The sequence below is a fragment of the Microchirus variegatus genome, assembly GCF_963457635.1.
Source record: "Microchirus variegatus genome assembly, chromosome: 8".
NCBI classification, from domain to species: Eukaryota; Metazoa; Chordata; class Actinopteri; order Pleuronectiformes; family Soleidae; genus Microchirus; species Microchirus variegatus.
The window spans coordinates 14,816,852-14,835,415 of NC_139809.1; the positions used below are offsets into that span (position 1 = coordinate 14,816,852).

Sequence of the window (18,564 nt, forward strand, 5' to 3'; positions counted from 1 at the left end):
GCGGAGATAAACAAGGTGGACAGCTGGGTTTAAAGCAGCAAATCCAAGGCTGCAGAGACAACATTTCATGCCCTGTTGCCTTCAGGTGTCTGTTAAAAATGAAACTTTTCATTCGGCAATGACAACATGGCTTTCAAAGTCACAAGATCTCTGCACTTGTTTTGAGTTCACAAATATATGCCTGACCGGTCACACTCTGCACAATCTTGCAACAGGTGGCCACCCTGATTAGTTTGTAAAAGCAGTCAAGAAAACCTGCACAGGCAGTGATTATAGGCAGATATCTGAAATGTTTTTGTGGTGCCTGCTGCCCATGATTGGGCTGATGTCGCAACACTTCTTTGGGCAAATGATTTCAAGTAGGAAAACTTGCCTACTGTTGGAAAACTGGGTTTGGAATCATTTGAACCACAACAAAGGGCCAAAAACCCACGAAGGGGTTGGACATTAATTTGGTTTTTGTTTGTAATTAATACAAGTTTCCGGATCAATATAATATTATTGTATTAATAATAGAGGTCATCTGTACAAAAGTGATATCGGAAAGGTATTATATGCATATTGTCTTCCTCATAAAGCATTTGCAAAACCAACTGCTTGCTTTCATTGTAGGAACATTTACTTGGGAACGGACATCGAAGAGAATATCTTGTTCTAGCAAAATAGGGTATGTATAATTCCGTATGGTTGGGATGGCAGAAGGAAGGCTGCTTGCCCTTGGGGCTCAGAGAGGAGGAGTGGTACTTGTCGCTCTCCCTTATCCCAAAGCTCCCCCCCTCCCCCACCCAGAGGGAGCAGCCAGTGGGGTGAATCGGTTTGTTCAAGTGTCATTGACACGGTGTGTTTGCTATGGAACTGGAAAAAAATGGAGGGCACTCCCAGGTGACAGAATGGTTAGGGTGAATGATTTATATCCTGATAATCTGCTTTTCTCTGTATATTCATGGCTCGCGCTGTGTGGACACAGATGAAAACTCAATTCTCACCGCATTCAAAGCACATTTGTTCCTGCTCACCTCCACTCTTTTTCACGTCATCCTTATGAATTACTTTGAGAAGAGTGATGACTCATATGTAAAGGGAACACACTTTCAGATCTACACAAATCATGTCCTAATAGAAAGACTTCATTTTTACGCTTGTCTCTGTCTAATCTAATGTTTTTTCTGGTACTCTCTCTTAACTGAAGTACCTTGGGTTGTTCTCTTGTAATCATGGTGTTTTATTTTTCTTATCTCCTGTAACAGTTTGAGGCGACCGTGAACGAGGGATCGACAGGGGTCGTGGTCAACCTCACAGTGGACGACCGAGACGACCCTGCCACGGAGGCGTGGAGAGCCATTTACTCGATAATCAACGGAGATCCGACTCAGAGCTTCGAGATTCAAACCAATCCAGACAATAATGAAGGGATGCTGTCTGTTATCAAGGTAAAATATAGGAAAACCTCCAAATGCATTTATACATCTCATTAGGGAAAACATTGTACCCATTTTGCAACCCTTTCCTTTGCAGCCTCTGGACTATGAGGCCACAGCGTTCCACACGCTACTCATCAAAGTCGAGAACGAGGACCCCCTGGTGCCCGATGTGGGCTATGGCCCCAGCTCCACGGCCACTGTCCACGTCACGGTGCTGGACGTCAACGAGGGCCCCGTCTTCTTCCCCGATCCCCTGAGAGTCACCAGGATGGAGAACATCCCCGTCGGCAGCTTCGTGGCCTCTCTCAACGCAACAGATCCAGACATATTACAGATCCAGAACATCAGGTAGGAGGAGAGGAAGTGAGACTAATTGAAATGGAGCTGCACGAATTGTGCTTGTGTGTTTAGAAATGTGTTGTGCGATGGTGCTAACGAGGTGAACTGGCACCAAGCAAAAGTGTCTGAACTGCAGGGTTTAGCTGTTCTCGTCACATCTCAAAGCCTGTCTCGTTCTAACCTTACGCGTCTCGTTGAGAGCTCGTCACGTCGTCTAGAAATCTCTTCCTGATTCCATTCCGGCTGCTTTATTTGTCTGTTTTGAGTAAACAGATGAAAATATATTACCCAGACAATCTGCAATTTACCCACGCAGGTCAAACCATTCACCCCAGTCAAGTGAAATGGCAGAGTGGGGCAGCTCATTAACTTTAACTCTGTTATAGAAAAAGTGCCATTACCATCTTAATAACCGAGACACTATTAGTTTCAGTGTGTGCTACAATAAAAACCGATTCCTCCTGCTGCCAGAGGAAGCCTCATAGCATGTGCTGCACTTATTTTATTTTTTACAAGACGTGGAATCTCATCGTTAGCTTTCAGGTCTAATTTATACCACGGTTTAGACAGCGCTCCTTCCGCTCCTCGGAGTCATATATAATGTAAATATAATGTTAAGTAAACACATGAGGGATAATAATGAGGATGAATAAAACCCACCAGGTCATGACTTTACTGCTCAAATTATTGATGCTGCTTTATGTGCTGTAAAACTGTGTCAGTATCAAATGCCACATAACACGGAGCTGTTCCACTGAGCGCTGTGTCGGGGAGTAAGACATGTGGTCATAAAGCTTTGCTAAGGTCACCAGTCAGGTCACGTGACTATAGACATTTGAGAGTGTCTCAGAGCATGAAGAAAAGTGTAGTTTTTGTTTTCTATGGAGATTGTAGGTGATTATGTGTGCACTGTTATCTGAGGAGAACATTAATCTGTGACTTTAAGGCCCCGTCCCAATACCTCTCCTAACTCAAATTTTTTTCTTAGCCGAAATTCTAGCTACCTAACTAGCTAGCTGCTGAGTGCTTCGAGAGACTATGCCCATCATGTAGAGCTACATGACGGGTGAACTAGCCGCTAGCTAGCTAGCTAGCTTTGCTACATCTGGGTAGTTTTGTTGGGACCGTATCTATGTTCCCCGGGTCCTATGTTCTCCGCTTTGTATGTGACCGGGAAACATAGGACCCTTTTTTTTAAAAAGGGTCCTATGTTCCCTGCTTTCACCCAAAAGGACCTGGGGAACATAGGACCCTTCCCCTTCCCCTTCCCCTTCCCCTTCCCCTTCCCCTTCCCCTAACCCTAACCCGAACCTCAACCCTAACCCTAACCCTAATCCTTACCCTTTAACCTGGAGCGCCACACCCAGGCTTCCACAAAGTGGAGAACATAGGACCTTTTTTGGAAAAAACGGGGAACATAGGTACGACCCTGTTTTGTCAGTGTTTTGGATGTGTGTCCCGGCGTTCACTTGAACACGAATACCCTGGACTTGTCAGATTTCAATCATATTTGTGATATAGCGTTTACGAGGATGGAGAAAAACAAATACAGCCAACGCAACAGGCAACACAACAGCTGGATCCACTGGCATTTTTCCTGAATGAAAATATTAGCAAGCTCCATCAATAGAATTGTCAACATGTGACGTAGGTTAGCACGTTACATTCACTACGCTAATTTAGTGGTGTCCCAATTCCCTTAGGGAAGCCACTTCCCTCAGCGAGGGGAATTTACAATTGAGGGCACTCCAAACCAAGTGGGAATTTTAAAGGTGAGAAATGGGACAGGGCCTCTAGCATTTTACTCACAACAACAAATCACCTCTATTTTTTTTTATTATTTTATCGCTTGGCCTCATTGGATGGCTGTGCCGCAACAATCCATGCAATAGCTGCAGATACTGTACTATGAATCCATCAACTAAGCAAGTACATTATTTAAGTAACACAGCACTTTTCAAATATAACCTTTTTTCACACAATAAAACAAATGACCATGAGGAGACACCAAAGATAGGCTAATTATACTAATTATGAATAAAAAAAAACAATATAACATATACCAAAGTAAAATGGAATATCTTGCAAGAATAAATTGAAGGATAGACTGATACAAGGCTAATTTGCATGTATAGATGAATGTATGTCTCTGGTTTGACATGGTAGACTCTGGCATCACCATCCACAGAGCCATCGAAAAATTCACAAAATCACAATAGTCAGGTACATGAGAAACATGAAAGTTAAAAGCCAACCTGATTTTTTTTATTTGAACAGCGATTTCATCCATCGAAACATCCGCAGGTGAAGAAGACGCAACACTGAGGTTTTCACCGAACCTGGTTAGAATTAGAATGAGAATTTGTTTTTATATGCCCACGTTCCAATCAGTGATAGAGAAATTGACCTCTGCATGGAACCCGTCAGTAGTAGCAACACAAGAGCAGTGGTTAGCAACTCCCGTGGAGTAGTGGGGGGTCAGGGGAATCCCAGCCCTTGGCCTGTCCTAGGATTTAAACCAGCAACCAACGCCCAAATCCTTTCCACTGGGCCATGGTATGCCCTTAAAATTCGAGGAACCCTACTTGGTTTGAGAAAGAAAGACTTTTAAACATCGGCTTTTGCTTCAACAACCCAGTCTTTGCATTCACTGCTTCTCTATGGGACTAACAGAGAATGTCATAGAGATACAATACCCAAGTTCCAGTAGTATTCAGTCATTAAAGGAGACCACAACAGCAAAACAATTACTTAATTACATAAAAGTATTCTGTAGAGTTTTCTGGTGATATTTACTCCGTAGCTACAGAGGACGGTGATGATTACGACGTCTTTGTTTGCATTGCTTTGAGTCATCGCTCTATCTTTATCCTTCGACGACTCTGCTCCTCATCTGCATGCGGTTTTTGTATTTATTTGCTATCCTCTGCATGAGTTGTCATTCCGTCCTGCCTGTAACAATGACTTTGAAGTATCAGAACCGTGACCTGCAGATAAGAGGAGGATAAAGTGAATAGACAGACAGTTTGAGAGTTGGGAGGCGTAGTGTGCAGAGTATCAAACAGCAAAAACAAGACATTTGTTTGCATAACTGTGTGAGTGTGCGTGTGTATGTGTGTGTGTGTGTTTGCAATCGTGCATGTGTGTGTGTGTAGCCCCTGGGATGTGAATGCCAAAAGCATTTGGCACCACACACCATCAGTCTGACTCTCTTGTCAGAGTCAGTAGCAGTCAGTGACCAGTGCAGACACAGTCGTGAGTTTTATAACAGTTCCATTTTTTACTTGTGAATGTATTTACTGTTTACAGTGAGATTTCTTATATAACCATCTGATTTGTGCACGTTGTTGTGTGTGGAAAATCCATCATGGAAGGAAAAGTAGCCAACTGCTGAATTTAAGTAACTCAATGAAAAAACCTTTATGTTACAATTGAGTCAGCTGAATCGGACAATTGTTACCTTGGGTCCATCAAAACTTTCAGAGATAATCCAATGTTTTTTTTAAAAAGCTGCACAAATGTGTCCTTCCTGGACAGCAGCCTGACTCGGATCGGATTAAAATTCCATTGGGGGAGTGAAGTATTCGCCATGGTGCTTCCGCTAAATTCATCTCTGCTGGTCTCATTTGTGGCGCCAAATTACAGGGAGCAGTTTATCATATATATCCCACTGAAAAGCACTTGCTCCGTGTCCTCAGCCGAGCTGATTAAACTTGGTAAAGTGTTCATGCACATAAACCTAGAGACACTATCTGCATCCTAATTCTATACGACATGGATATATAGGAGCTGCAGCCAATCCCAGCTGACATTGGGCTTGAGGCGGAATAATCCCTCGACAGGCCTTCAGTCTATCACAACCAAACAAACCATTTACACTCACTTTCACACCTATTTACGGTAGGTTTAGAGTCTTAAATGAACTTAACTCCAAAGTGGATGTCTTTGAACTGTGAGAGGAGGCCGCAGTACTTGGAGAAAAAAACACATGCACACAAGACGAAAACGTACAAATGCCGCAAAGAGCCGGTAACCTTCTTGTTCTGACCACCTGCTGTACCACAAAAACTACATATTCTCTTATTAACCTCGCAGTTGTCATACATCGTTCACATAGGATGTCAAAGTTAAGATCAAGCCTTACGAAAACTCACATTAACATTAATGAATGTGTTACTTAGAAGTCTAATCACTTAGATTACGCCACTTATTGGTTCTGTCTGAAGTTGAAGACGGCAGCGACGTGCCTTAAAAGCTGTGGTAAGAAAAGAAAAAAAACACAGGCCGTGATGTAAATTAGATGTTAGACCACAATCGAGCAGAACTTTAGGCTTATCTGATTATTATTATGATCATGAAGTATCATATTAAATACTAATATATTTGGACTGAGGCTGTCAGTTCTGGGCCCCTCAACAGATGTGCACAAAGCTAGGATTGAGTCCTTTCCACTATGTTCTATATGTCTTATTGGTCAAAGTCCACATGGGCCAGATTTCTCTGAGGCTGTCAACAGAGTCCACAGGAGGTGTGGAAAGTCTAATTCACTCATAGATCTCTTGATTCACATTTTGCTGAAAGAACGCCAAAAAAAAGATGTTGCACACTCTCTCTGCTTTAATGTTGCAGGAAGTAAATGGGAAATCTGTTACACTTTGACCCTCGTCATAGTCTGAGCTTTGAAGTCGGATAAACCCCTGGAATGCTCAACATTCATTGATGTCCTCATGCCGTTTCTTACATGATGTGAATGGAAATATTATCGGTAAATCACATGAATCACAAGATGCCACTTTATGTATCAATAAATAACGTGAATTGAGCAGGTTTTAATTCACTTTATTCATTAAAGTATTGATGAACACAACAGTTCCCCATCTCTCATGCATTATGTAACGCTAACCCTCAAACTGACCTAAGACGGCTTCCTCTCCTGCTCTATTTTGCAAACTGACAAGTTACACAATATATAAAGCAAATATGTGTCAAAAACTATTAGGTTTTGCAGGATTGAGATGTTTTCTAGCCTTTCCTACAGGTTTTAGTCATGAGGGTACGGCAAAAGTTGGATTTCTGGTGAACCTCTGAGAGGTGCTTTACTTGGTGCGTGGGCACTTGACATCGAGGACCTGCCTTGCTCTTCAGGGTAGATTTGAACCCTGCGATGTGACCCATCTTAAGACTGACTTCATGCTTACCTGTTACCAGGCTGTGAAGAGGGGAGCAAATGATCTGAAATGTCATTAAGAGAGAGTCTGGATAATTTATAGATCTCTTTTTAACAGCAAATATAGCTGTTAAATGATTGTGTAAAGTGAAGTAACCGAGGCTTGATGGAGGAACCAAACTGTGGAAGCAGACAGAGAAAACACTTAGAGCCACAGACTGGAGTCTGTGCAGAGTTTAGTGATGTCTCTGCAGAGTTAATACTTCTATTTGTTTTCTTGTTATTGTTTCCTGTTTGTTTATTTCTCTCTATCTCTTCCTCTCTCTCATAGTCTTCAGAATTAAATTAGCCGTTTTTTGTCCTCTGAAACCAGACAGCCACATAAAACAAACCAGATGTTTCTAAAAAAAAACTGTCCGCATGGAGAAGCTGTAGTGATGGAAACAAAATAACAATAATGCCTCGAACGGTAGTTATTCTGAAGAAAAGAAGAAAAAAAACTTAAATACATTGTCACATAGCACCAACACTCAAAGGCCTCCAAACTCAGATAACTCTTAACTATACAATTTCTCTGTCTATCCCGAGATACATTTAAGTTGTTTTCTTCTCCTTGCTTTCGAAAATAGAGAGAATTTCAAGCAGTTGGTTCATCCATAATTCAGTAGCTACCTGTCTTCTTTCACTTCTCACTCTGGTCATACTCAAGTTAAAAGAGATGGGGCTTAAAAGAGGAGAGGAAACTGGCAGGAAGCTTTGAGGAAAAGATGAGGAAAAAGAAAAAGAGTGTGAGACAGTTTGGACAGACAGGTTTTGAGTGTGTGTGGAGGAGCGATAATATGTCAAATGCTACAAAGGCCGACCCGAGGTAGGTCAGATAGTGTCATCACTTTCAGATCAGCGTGAACTTGTCAGCGTCTGGGCAGGTTAACCAACACAGGAAGGGAGAGCGAGCGAGAGAAGATGCAGGACTTTGAGAAGATGTAATACAGTGAGAAGTTACTCAGACACAGACTAGAGAAAAGTTTATATTAACACACATTTGTTGTTGTTCTGAAAACAAGGTTGAAGCTGAGAGGAGATCGAGCCTTTCCTTCCTTGGCTTTTAACACTGGCTGTTTTTATGTTTCATACTTTCAATAAGATTTCTTTTTTTGCCCATGTTGTATATTCATTTATAGATTTTTGATATTACTGTACCACACTTTGGCTTACTGTGTTGTTTTTTAAAATGCTTCATAAACAAAATTGGATCGGTTGGATTTTTGACTTGTATCCAGCCCAAAATGCTGTCCCTGTTTAATTTAGAAAAGTTCTCAGTGGCCACTCACACCTCTCAGCCCTGACTCAGTGTCAGTTGTGCCACAGTCTGGCACTTCGACTAAAGTAGGTGACTAGTATTTGATAATGTGACCCCCTTTGTGTGGTTTTAAAGCACCCATAAAGAGCAAAATGAATTCATTATCCTTTGGAATTCAGCGATATTGGCTGATACATGAACACTGATAAAGGTTAAACTTCCAATCACAGGGGTGCAATTGGTGCTGAATCCAACAGGTCTCAACAGAACCAATAATTTCATCAGAACTGTGGCTTGCATATCTGTCTGATTGGGTCAAAACAGCTTCAAATTTGGAGCTTTTCAGTTAAATGTCACCGTGTGCGGAGAGGGACGGGGCTAAGTCGTACTGACTGCTCAATTTACATCTTCCGTCTTCTGGGATCTGGAGAGGCTGATTAGAGGCTAATCAGATGTTTAGATTTGTTTCTCATTTCCTGCAGCTGAGGAACAAGCTTTGCCAAGAGTGCGGTAAAGGAAGGAAGAGTGATTGAGTGAGTGACTGCGAGAGAAGAGGTGGGAGTTTTTAGTCATACAGTCACGGTGCCAGGACACAATTTAAAAAAGAAAAAAAAAACAGCAACAACAACTAGAAGATGCCAAGAGGAACAGGGGGAGATGGGTCTGAAGCGGGAGTAAATTGCTTTCATTCCTGGTAATGCAAAGAGGAGCTTTAGACTGATAAGGCTGCAAAACAGTCATGTGTCCAAAGAGTGGTCTTTCCTGCATGCTCTATGTTTTAGCCCGCTGTCTCTGCGCTTCCTCCACTGTTGTTGTTGTTGCTTCGTCGACACAGTGGGTCTTTGTTCAGCGCACTCAGTGGAGAGAGTCGGCAGCTGGAGAGTGGATTTGGCGGAGAGCCTCATCTCGACTTTACCTGCCTCACAACAAACAACGGCTGAGGCGTCCTGAGGTTTTAGAGGAGGTACATAAAAAGTAGCATGAATCCATATCCCTCACCAGTTCTACTCAGACTAGGATGGGATCAGTAGCTGTTAAGTGAGGCAAAGAGTGAATTTATCTCTGCTGCAGTGGCAGCTGCTGGTCTTTGAAACGGGGGAAGCTCATGAACAACTAGAACTAGAAGGAAACACTGTAGTTATGTAAAACTGAATTTCTATAATAGTGTTTTGTTAAATGGGCTATATCACCGTTGCAAATAACATACAACGAGCAGCTCTCTGTCAACAGACTTCCCGCACAAAATCCACACAGGACTAAGGCAAAAAAAGCTCTGCTGTCATGTCGGTTTCTGCGTCATTGTCAATCAAAAAGTTCCTTCAATCATTACGCAGAAGCCCAGCGTCCACGCTCACCCACTGCTCCATTGACTCACAGAGAAGCTGAGCTTCCCTGGAAGTGACGTTTTTGCCGTAATTTGTCCGATCACCGTTGAGTGAAAACCGCAGTGAAACAAAACTATTCTGTGTCAAGGCTGCTACGGGCATACGGAAATCATGTAAGACGATCCGTCATTGTATTTTTGTAATTGTAATTTTATTTTTAGGACGGGGACAATGCACAATAAAACATTAATCTTGCACAACAAGAAAATATGCATTGTGCCAGGTTTTAGCAGAAACATAATAACAGTTCAGGTAAATAAAAATGATCAAGTTTACAGTTATTAACAGTAAATTAACAGACCGCTAGGATTTAAAACTCTCACCACACACACACACACACACATAGTTCATAGATGTGTACACTCCTGTCCTGACAGTAACCAACGCTTAACAAGATGTGAGAAGGTGTGGGGATTTCTACATGAGATATCTGTTGGTATCTGCATATGGAGTATTCCATTGAGTCATGGCTATACAGGAGAAGGATGACTTTCCATCCTCACAGAGTTTATCCGTGATAAACACCTGATTCTGAAAGAACTAGTGACACGTTCCAATCAAGTTTAGCACTGAAATGTAAATACAACACAGGACATAATATTTGACGGCATTTTAGAGGACGCTGAGCTTCCCTTGCTGTCGCCATGGCTCTACTAAAACCATAACAAAATACTGAGTTTTCTTCTTGCTGTTGTCATGTTGTGTTTTGAAACGAACACATGAAGTGACAGTGACAAACAACCTCACAAGCAGAGAGGATACAGTTTTGTGAGGAAAAAAAAAAAATGTCTATTCTACATTTCCTTGTAAACTCCTCAGAGTGAGACCAAACCAATCAGTAATAGCTGTCGGAATTTACAGCAATTAAACACTTAGATTTAGCAAACTAACGGCACCTTCAATTTCAACACCGTGTTTCTTGCTTCTTCATCACACCTCATCATCGCGCAGACAAACTTTGTCGCACACCTCCAGTCACGGCAGTTCGTTCTCACTTCACATACTTTCCTGGCATCACTACAGAAAGCCAAACCTCAACTGAGCCTCAGTGACGGATGATTGATGCGACACGTGCAAGCGTTTGTTTTCCCCTTTCTCAGCGCTGTCACATTTATTTCCCCGGTATAGACCTGCTGCACTGTGCTGATAGAGAGCAGAAATATGAACAGGTGTGATGTGGGTAATTTGTCCACATGGCCTTGAGCTGTGGTTGGCCCAAAGTGGGCAGCTTAGCTCAGGCTAAATTTGAAATTCAGCCACCAGTGGCTGACTGTGGTCTTTGTGTGTCGACCCCAAAGGAGTCTCTTATTTTCTCAGAGTAATGGCTTTAAAGGCAGATTATCTGTGATCATAAGGGTATGCAAATGACTTTGACCTCTGACTCTGTACTGTTGTAATGTCACACCTGAGCTTGGAGACTTGATGAAAATGAAATGCAGTGTGTGTTTACATTATTTCCTGCCACGGTTGTCAGACAGTTGGTTTGTCATCGCCTCCTCCTGTCACTGCTCGAAGTTTCGTATTCAAGATGACGTTGACATTTGGTGCTTTTAGAAAATATCATCAAAGAAATGATTATGTTCATACTACTTAACAGTCAGTCACTGCAATTGGTCATGACATCACCCAGAAGAATATGTATACTTGGCTGGCACCATGTTGACATCTTGAAAATGGGAGTTCACAGACTGTCAACTGTGAGACAATACCAGCTGTCAGTCACCAGACACTGGTGTTCACTCATATGTGCTGTGCTTTATTGTCTATTTTCTTCTAAATGGGAACTTGTGATGCCGATGCCCCCCGCAATCCTACGGTAGAAGATGAGTGAATGACTATCATCATATGCTATGTAGGAAGACTATGAAGGAAACTAGCAATTGTGATCGTTAGCTCGTCCCTGCAATGTTTACTGACATTTTAAATCAAGTGAGCGTCAGACATTGTCCTTGATACGACCATTCAAATGTAGTTGTTTTTGTTGCATGCAGCGTCGTCTTCTGGTGGTTATTCAGTCATATTCACTTACTTCCTGATTGGCTTCACAGGGGAAACTGGAGTTAGTGACCAGCTTGTGCGGCTAGCATACAATTCTTCATGAGGAGTTTAAAGATTTGGATAAAAATAGAAGGCCATTATGGAGGCCAAACAAACTGGCAGAAATGAAAATGATTTACATATTAGTTACATTTAGTCCAACGTATGTAACAACAAGCATTAATTCTGAAACACCTCTGGCAATTTCTGTTTGTTGCTGAGCAGGTTTTGCACACTGGGATTTTTTCCTAGAGCTGTCTGCTGAAGACCAATAACCAAAACAATGAGCTTAAAGATGCTGAAACTCACTTCCTAGAGCTGTGGAGAACTGCAGAGTTTGATAAAACATTGTTAACGTGGTTGATATTGATTGTAAAACAGATGAAGATACTTTTACTGTCTAATTGTTTTGACCATTTTTTTTTTACTGATCCATGGCTCACTCCTATCGTGGTTGTCATGCGTTTATACCACCTGAGACATTATTGAGATCTTGAAGTAACACCATTATCACCAACGTTAAAACGGCCAAGCAAAGTCAGCTACAGACTTTTCACAGGAGGCAGATTTATTCCCAATAAGATAATTTGCTCTCTCATCATCCTGTTCTTCCTCACATATACTTCACACACTGGTATAGTGAAATTAGATTAAGATGGAAGGAGAGATAAGGTGACTCAGCTCCACTCCAATCACATACCCTGGTAGATAGAGTAGAGCAGTATTTCTGATTTGCCTCCAAGTATACACCAGAGGAAGCTCTGGTTGTACACGTACCGCAGTTTGAGCACCATGGTGCTACTGTTTATGTCGGGTTAAATTGTGTTGAAACATGAAGCATTGTCAACTGCGGGAGCAGCTGCAGGTTTTGCAAAAGTGGATTTGTGCAGGACCACGAGTGGCACTTCAAACGACATCGCCAGAGACAGAGTAGAGGCGGCGATGGAGACGTGGATGGAGATGGAGAGGACAGGGAATTTGTTTTCATTACACACTTATTCACAGTTCCGGTGTCAAGCATGCACACCTTATCTGCATTCTCACTCCCTCTCTTTATCTGATTTTTGCTCCACTATCTTCCTCTTCACCCTCCCCCTCTTTCCCATCCGCTTGCTGCACATTTGGATGAAGTGTACAATTGTTGCGGCCAAGCACCAGTCGGCGCGCGGCCCCTGTACGTTTATTGAGCATCCCGTGATTGATGTCCTCATATCTATTGCTCACACATACTCGGCCTGTTCTGCGATTGAAATAGACTATTAGCATTGGCGCTGTGCCGCCCCACTTTGCGCTCAGTAACTTAGATTCCAATCAGCGGAAGATCTGTTGGCAGAGGAGAGAGAGCGAAGAAGGTGATAGAGAGACAGATGCAGACAGTACGATGAAAAAAGAGCCAGGAGAAGAAAGTGGCGGAAAGAACAAGAGGAAGAAAGTGAGAGAAACTCAGCAAAGAGAATGGGTTAGTGAGAGAATGCTGTATACAATAGGCTCTCATGTAATGCTGTCATTGACGTCTGAGTGTAGGAGTGTGCACACGTCTGTGTTGCAGTGCACTGCAGAGAACTGGAAGTTCTGACACTTAAATTAGCAAGACAAAGCTGTTCAATGCTGTGTGTGTGTGTGTGTGTGTGTGTGTGTGTGTGTGTGTGTGTGTGTGTGTGTGTGTGTGTGTGTGTATCGGTAAAGTGTGGTATAAGTAAGAGTAAACTCAGTTTTTAAGTGTTGCATCAATCTAATTCCATTTAAATGTGGAGTTCCAGGGATGCAAAATTGTAAGCATAGCAGCTGAGCACAGGAGTGTGACCTTCTCGTGCCTTTATTGGACAATTTCAATATCGCCTATGACCTCAGAGAGTGTGAATCACGTTGCTTTGATGCCCACACAGAAACACAGAGAGGATAACATGTTGTGCACGTGTTATTTAAAAGTGATCTTTGTCTCATTATGTATTCATAGGTCTCGTTACTGCCGTGCCTGCTGTGAACTTCTCATCAGCCAAACGTCGGTCTATTATGTATCTTGAAACAACTCTCAGAAAAAAAAAAGGTGATGCCTGTAAAACCCTGATATGCAGTGCATGCGTGGGTAAAGCGCTTTGTCAGAGCGTCATTTGATTAGTGTGGTAAGCCGAGAGAGCAAAATAAGATTATTGCATAAGGTGGCAGGACAGTTTAATTTCAACACATAGAACTGGACTATGGTTGACTTTGTCAACGCCAAGATTGCGAATGTACTGTGTGCATCATTGTTACGCTTCCATAGTTTCAGATGACACTCAGTGAGGTGAATTTACTGAGAAAAAAAAAAAAAAAAAAGTAACTTGAAATGACTTGAAGTGAACAAGGATCAATTGAAAATATTCGCAAACCTCTTAAGGAATAATTTTAATGAATTTTAATGAAATGATCCATTTGCCCTGAGGCACTTTAACAATGAGGTCACTTTCTTCTTCAAAAAAAAAAAGTATCTTGGAATGATTTGAAATGTTCCATAATAATAGTCAGCATCACCCCGAACAAGGATCCGTTGAAAATATTTGCAAAACTCTTAAGGAATATGTTTAATGAATTTTTGAAATTGAGGAAATCATCCATTTTCCCTGATGCACTTTGACAGTGAGTGACTTTATTCATTATTCATCAATTGTATTTATTCTTATTATTTTTATTTATTCAGGTTTTCTTAGTTCTCTGCTGCAATGTGTGTCCTCTCTGGGTTATACAGGGCTTGACCACAGCATTTAAATGCATGTATGTTGCCCTTCAACTTAATGTAATATCTGAGATCAGACAAAGATTCTTATGGAATATTGTCTTAATCTGCCCCACTATAACCCAATATATGTATTTACTTTACTGGTAGAAACCCGTTTCTAAGTTGTAGCAGATCAGGATTATGCAAAAAGAAAAAAAAAAATACATTCAAATTCATTTTACAGTTCACTGGAGTGAGATTCAAACTTTGAGGGCTGAGAACTGCACTGCCTCACTACTTGAAAGCAATTTACCTCTTCAACTTATGTGTGCGTGACCTGACCAGTTCTCCCACTGGATTGTTATGGCTGTTTTGTGAGCTCGATGATGCACATTCGGAGAGAGAGAGAGAGGTGAGGGTATAATAACTATCACACTCCTGGAAACCCACAAAGGCAGAAGAAGAACTGGCTCTGCTTTAAGGGGGAGATGGATGAATCCAGCCCATGATTTGAGAGTTTCATTTGGACTCTAACGTGATTTGTAGCTCTGGGTGTTAGACGGGGGAGCTGTGAACAATTGGTGTGTGTGCATGCGAGTGCAGGTGTATTTGAGTGAGTGGCTCCAGCTGTGCAATACTGACTGAAATATATGGGGAAAAAATGGGAATAATTTAAAGTGTATGGTCAAGCTTTAATTATTTTGAAATGTCAAACAAATGTCCTTTGTTCTCACTCACTAATTATGTGTCAAATACAATGGTGTTACTTTAAATGCTGGGGTTAATGAATGAACAAAATAGGTCCCACAGTAATTATCGCCTTTGTTCTGCTAATACTAAGTGACAGTCTTTATGTTTCAGGACACACATGACTGTGTCATGAATGAATGGTTCATAAATGATGTATTGATATATTAGCCATTTACAGGTGGCAGCGCTCCATGGCTTCACTAATTGGTTTGTGAACTGCTGCTTTGAGGCCTTGAAACTTTCTTTTCCAAAGTTCTTTTTTAACCAGAAGAGCCCATTTTTAGGATGAGAGAATGGAATCACACAGTACACATTCACCACGTATTTTACTCTAATTGTGACCGTAATTTATAATATGGACACCAGACTATATTCTGGATTTACATGCAGACTTCTTCTAATCATTAGTAGTTACAACCTGTCCTCCCAACCCCCAAATATGACCCATAGGAGTATTTCCTAATATACCACCTACAAGGGTACAGGAGAGATACAACACCAGTATTTCAGAACTCAATGCACAAGTGAGGTTAAAGACTTGGTTAGCCGCTAAGTACAAGATTGCTATTTGTTATGCGACTTCTAGGATCACCTATTTTAAAAACGGCATTACTGTATTGGTCGAAACCACCGCTGCAAACAACCTCTATATTCTTTTGAGTTGGAGGACAGGCTCAGAAGTTACCCCTGCAAGGCCTTTGAGGAGAATACTGGACGTCCACATTGGCTACAATCTCTGGACTGAGACACTGACTCAACTTTTCTTATATATATATATATATATATATATACAGCCTGTTTAGGTAAGGGTTAAACCTGCAGTGTGGAAGAACTTATATCTCTCCCTTCTGTCTCCGACTATAATTATACAAAAACTGTCCACTCTAATTACCTGTGTTTGCATAGGGACTTCCTATATTATTAAGGACTCAAAATGTATCGTAAAACAGCAGCAGCAGCCGAGACGTTCCTAAGAGAAACACAATGAGTGTTTCAGTCAAATGTCCTTCATTTATTTGCTGTAATATTTTAATCAAAGACAATGTCGCACTTGCTGTAATTACACAGGAAAATCCATAAGTCACTTCAGATTTAAACGAAGGAACAATTTAACATCATCAGGTTGAGCATTTCAACACTGACTTGGCAAACTAACAAGTGGAAGAATGAGTAAAACCTGAAACCCGTTCAAGATCCACCCTTTTTGGCGAACACTGTGCTGTTGTTCCAGCAAACCTATGAATATTTCAGAGTGGAAATTGAACAAAAGTTACATCACAAGTCCTTAGAAGAGATGCCAAGAAAATGTCTTCTTACTTAAGTGAAAACAAGCAAGCGCAATAAGTGGCATTTATGCAAACAGCTTTCCTTTTACGGCACTCGCTACTCAGCTTTAATCCTCTCTCTAATTTAGCTCGTCCCGGGAATTGTCTCGTCATATTCTTTGTCTCCATCCCTCTCTCGCTATTGACAAGCAACCGTACGCAGATGCACACAGCGTGTACCAGCATTTTGCTCTTCATGGAACTAGATTATACGCAAAAGCCTTGTTTCTCGGTCGTACTTGCAAATCTGTTTGAATCATCACAGAACGCTGAGGAGCACGACTGCGAGCAGAGCTTTAAAGGGCTCATTTGTCTCAACACGTCCGCACGGGTGACAGCCACGCACTGTTCTCAGATAAGAACTTCTGAGTTAGCTGTCAAAATAATTTATTTATGTTCTCAGCGTGTATTGATGAAGAGACTCTATTTGTGCCATGGCTTTTGTAGAGTCTATATCACACTGTTTCTTAAAGCTCACATAGAGTGGTCTTGTTGCACATATAATATATGTGTGTAAGTAGACATTAACTTGTTTTTATGGTCAAAAACCTCCTAGTTGCTGCAAACGAGCCGATAGAAATCCTCTTTTCTGACGGTGTTTCCCAGCCGCAAGATTTGAGACTCAACTCTCTCACCCAGAAGACAGAATCTTGTGATTGGCCAGTACCCAGAAGTATACCCGCTCTCAGAAGCGCAGCTCCCCCCTCTGGAACGGGGGATGCACTGCTACTCATTATCAAAACATTGTTTTAACAATGTTTAAAAATAGCTTCTTCACGACTCCCCGCAGCAGTCCCTTTTATGACTTTGATACGGAGTCAGACGCAGAGTCAGAAGACACTGTCGCTCGTGAAACACCTCCACAACGGACGTTATTCTTTTTCTGCGGTTCAATGTACGCAACCGGATGTACCCGGACCAGGAGGATCTGCTGATCAATGTCTGTTTAGAAACTTCAGGGCTTCTTAAACAAGGTAAGGACGCAGATACACACTAAAAAACATGGTTAAATGGAATTTCCGGTCTAGGTCCGCTTTAATATCCGCACATCCGCGACCTCTTCTTTATTTGATTAATGCATCACGTTTATGTGGGCTATAGAGTTCCTCTCCATTTGTGTAGTGAGCTTCTGCTTCAAAACTCAAATCACAACTGGTTTGTCCTTGTCGGTTTTGCTGTAGAACGATGTCAACGCAAGATTTTGGCCTCCATAAGGCAAGGCCCTTCTACATATGAAAAGGTTTATTCTAAGCTAATAAAAACTGAGCCTTTTTTATTAAAAAGCAATCATAAAAACACATATGGGTAATATTATATTCCTTACACCTTCAAAGTGCGAAAGACGCAGGCACTTTGACAAAATCCTCATGACATGGCCCTTGGAGTGCAAGGAGCTTCTGCCTACTTGTGTATTTCTGATTAAATGGAGCTGTGAAGCGCTTAAAGAATTAAAATGTAGATTTCTGATGTCATGGGGACGTTAAAGGCATAAATCCACAGTTTGATGGAAAGGTTTCTCAGTGAAGCTCGTGTTAAAGAAATGTAAAACACCTCATGGGGTTAGTATTACATCACACAACTCTAGCAGTGAGACACCTTTCACAGTTGTTGTGGCAATATCTTAATAAGACCACGGCGAGGGTAGAAATAAGGACATAAGAACAGCGACTGTCTGTGTGAGTTGTATTTTTCTTGCTTGTATATCAAGCAGTAGTTCTCGCCGAAATAAAAATGTTGAGCAGCCAACGCTGGTGTTCAGGCTGCTGACCTCACGGTGGCTGCTCAACATCTGTCAAACATACAAAAAAAAATAAAACTCACAAAGACAGCTGCGGTTGTTGCCACAACACAGTTGAAGACAGATGCGTATTATTTCCGCCATCAGCAGCCAGGCTTTCTCCATGTCCCCACCGCATGCAAAAGCAACAAAAATAAAAAAAATACACACACATACGTGCTGTGTTCACCCACAAACCCTGAGCTGAGCTGTGATGCAAGCTATAGCAGCGTATCAGAGTTGCCCCTAAAGCCATGGCTCCACAGTCTAGTGGAAAAATGTAATATAATGGCCGGCTTTCTCTAGAACACAAGAATCACAACGTTTGCCTCATGACTCAGCACTTTCTGCAGCTCAAACAAAAAAAG

At 41.7% G+C, this 18,564-nt stretch overlaps 1 protein-coding gene across 1 annotated transcript in view; it reads left to right on the top strand.

The window, feature by feature from the left end:
* Nucleotides 1–18,564, top strand: part of cdh13 (cadherin 13, H-cadherin (heart)) — a gene marked incomplete at both ends in the record, with an annotated part of 310,410 nt that overhangs the window by 263,048 nt on the left and 28,798 nt on the right. The window contains 2 exon segments of the mRNA XM_083893789.1: nt 1,248–1,430; nt 1,516–1,769. Coding sequence (XP_083749915.1) covers nt 1,248–1,430; nt 1,516–1,769 — 437 coding nt within the window.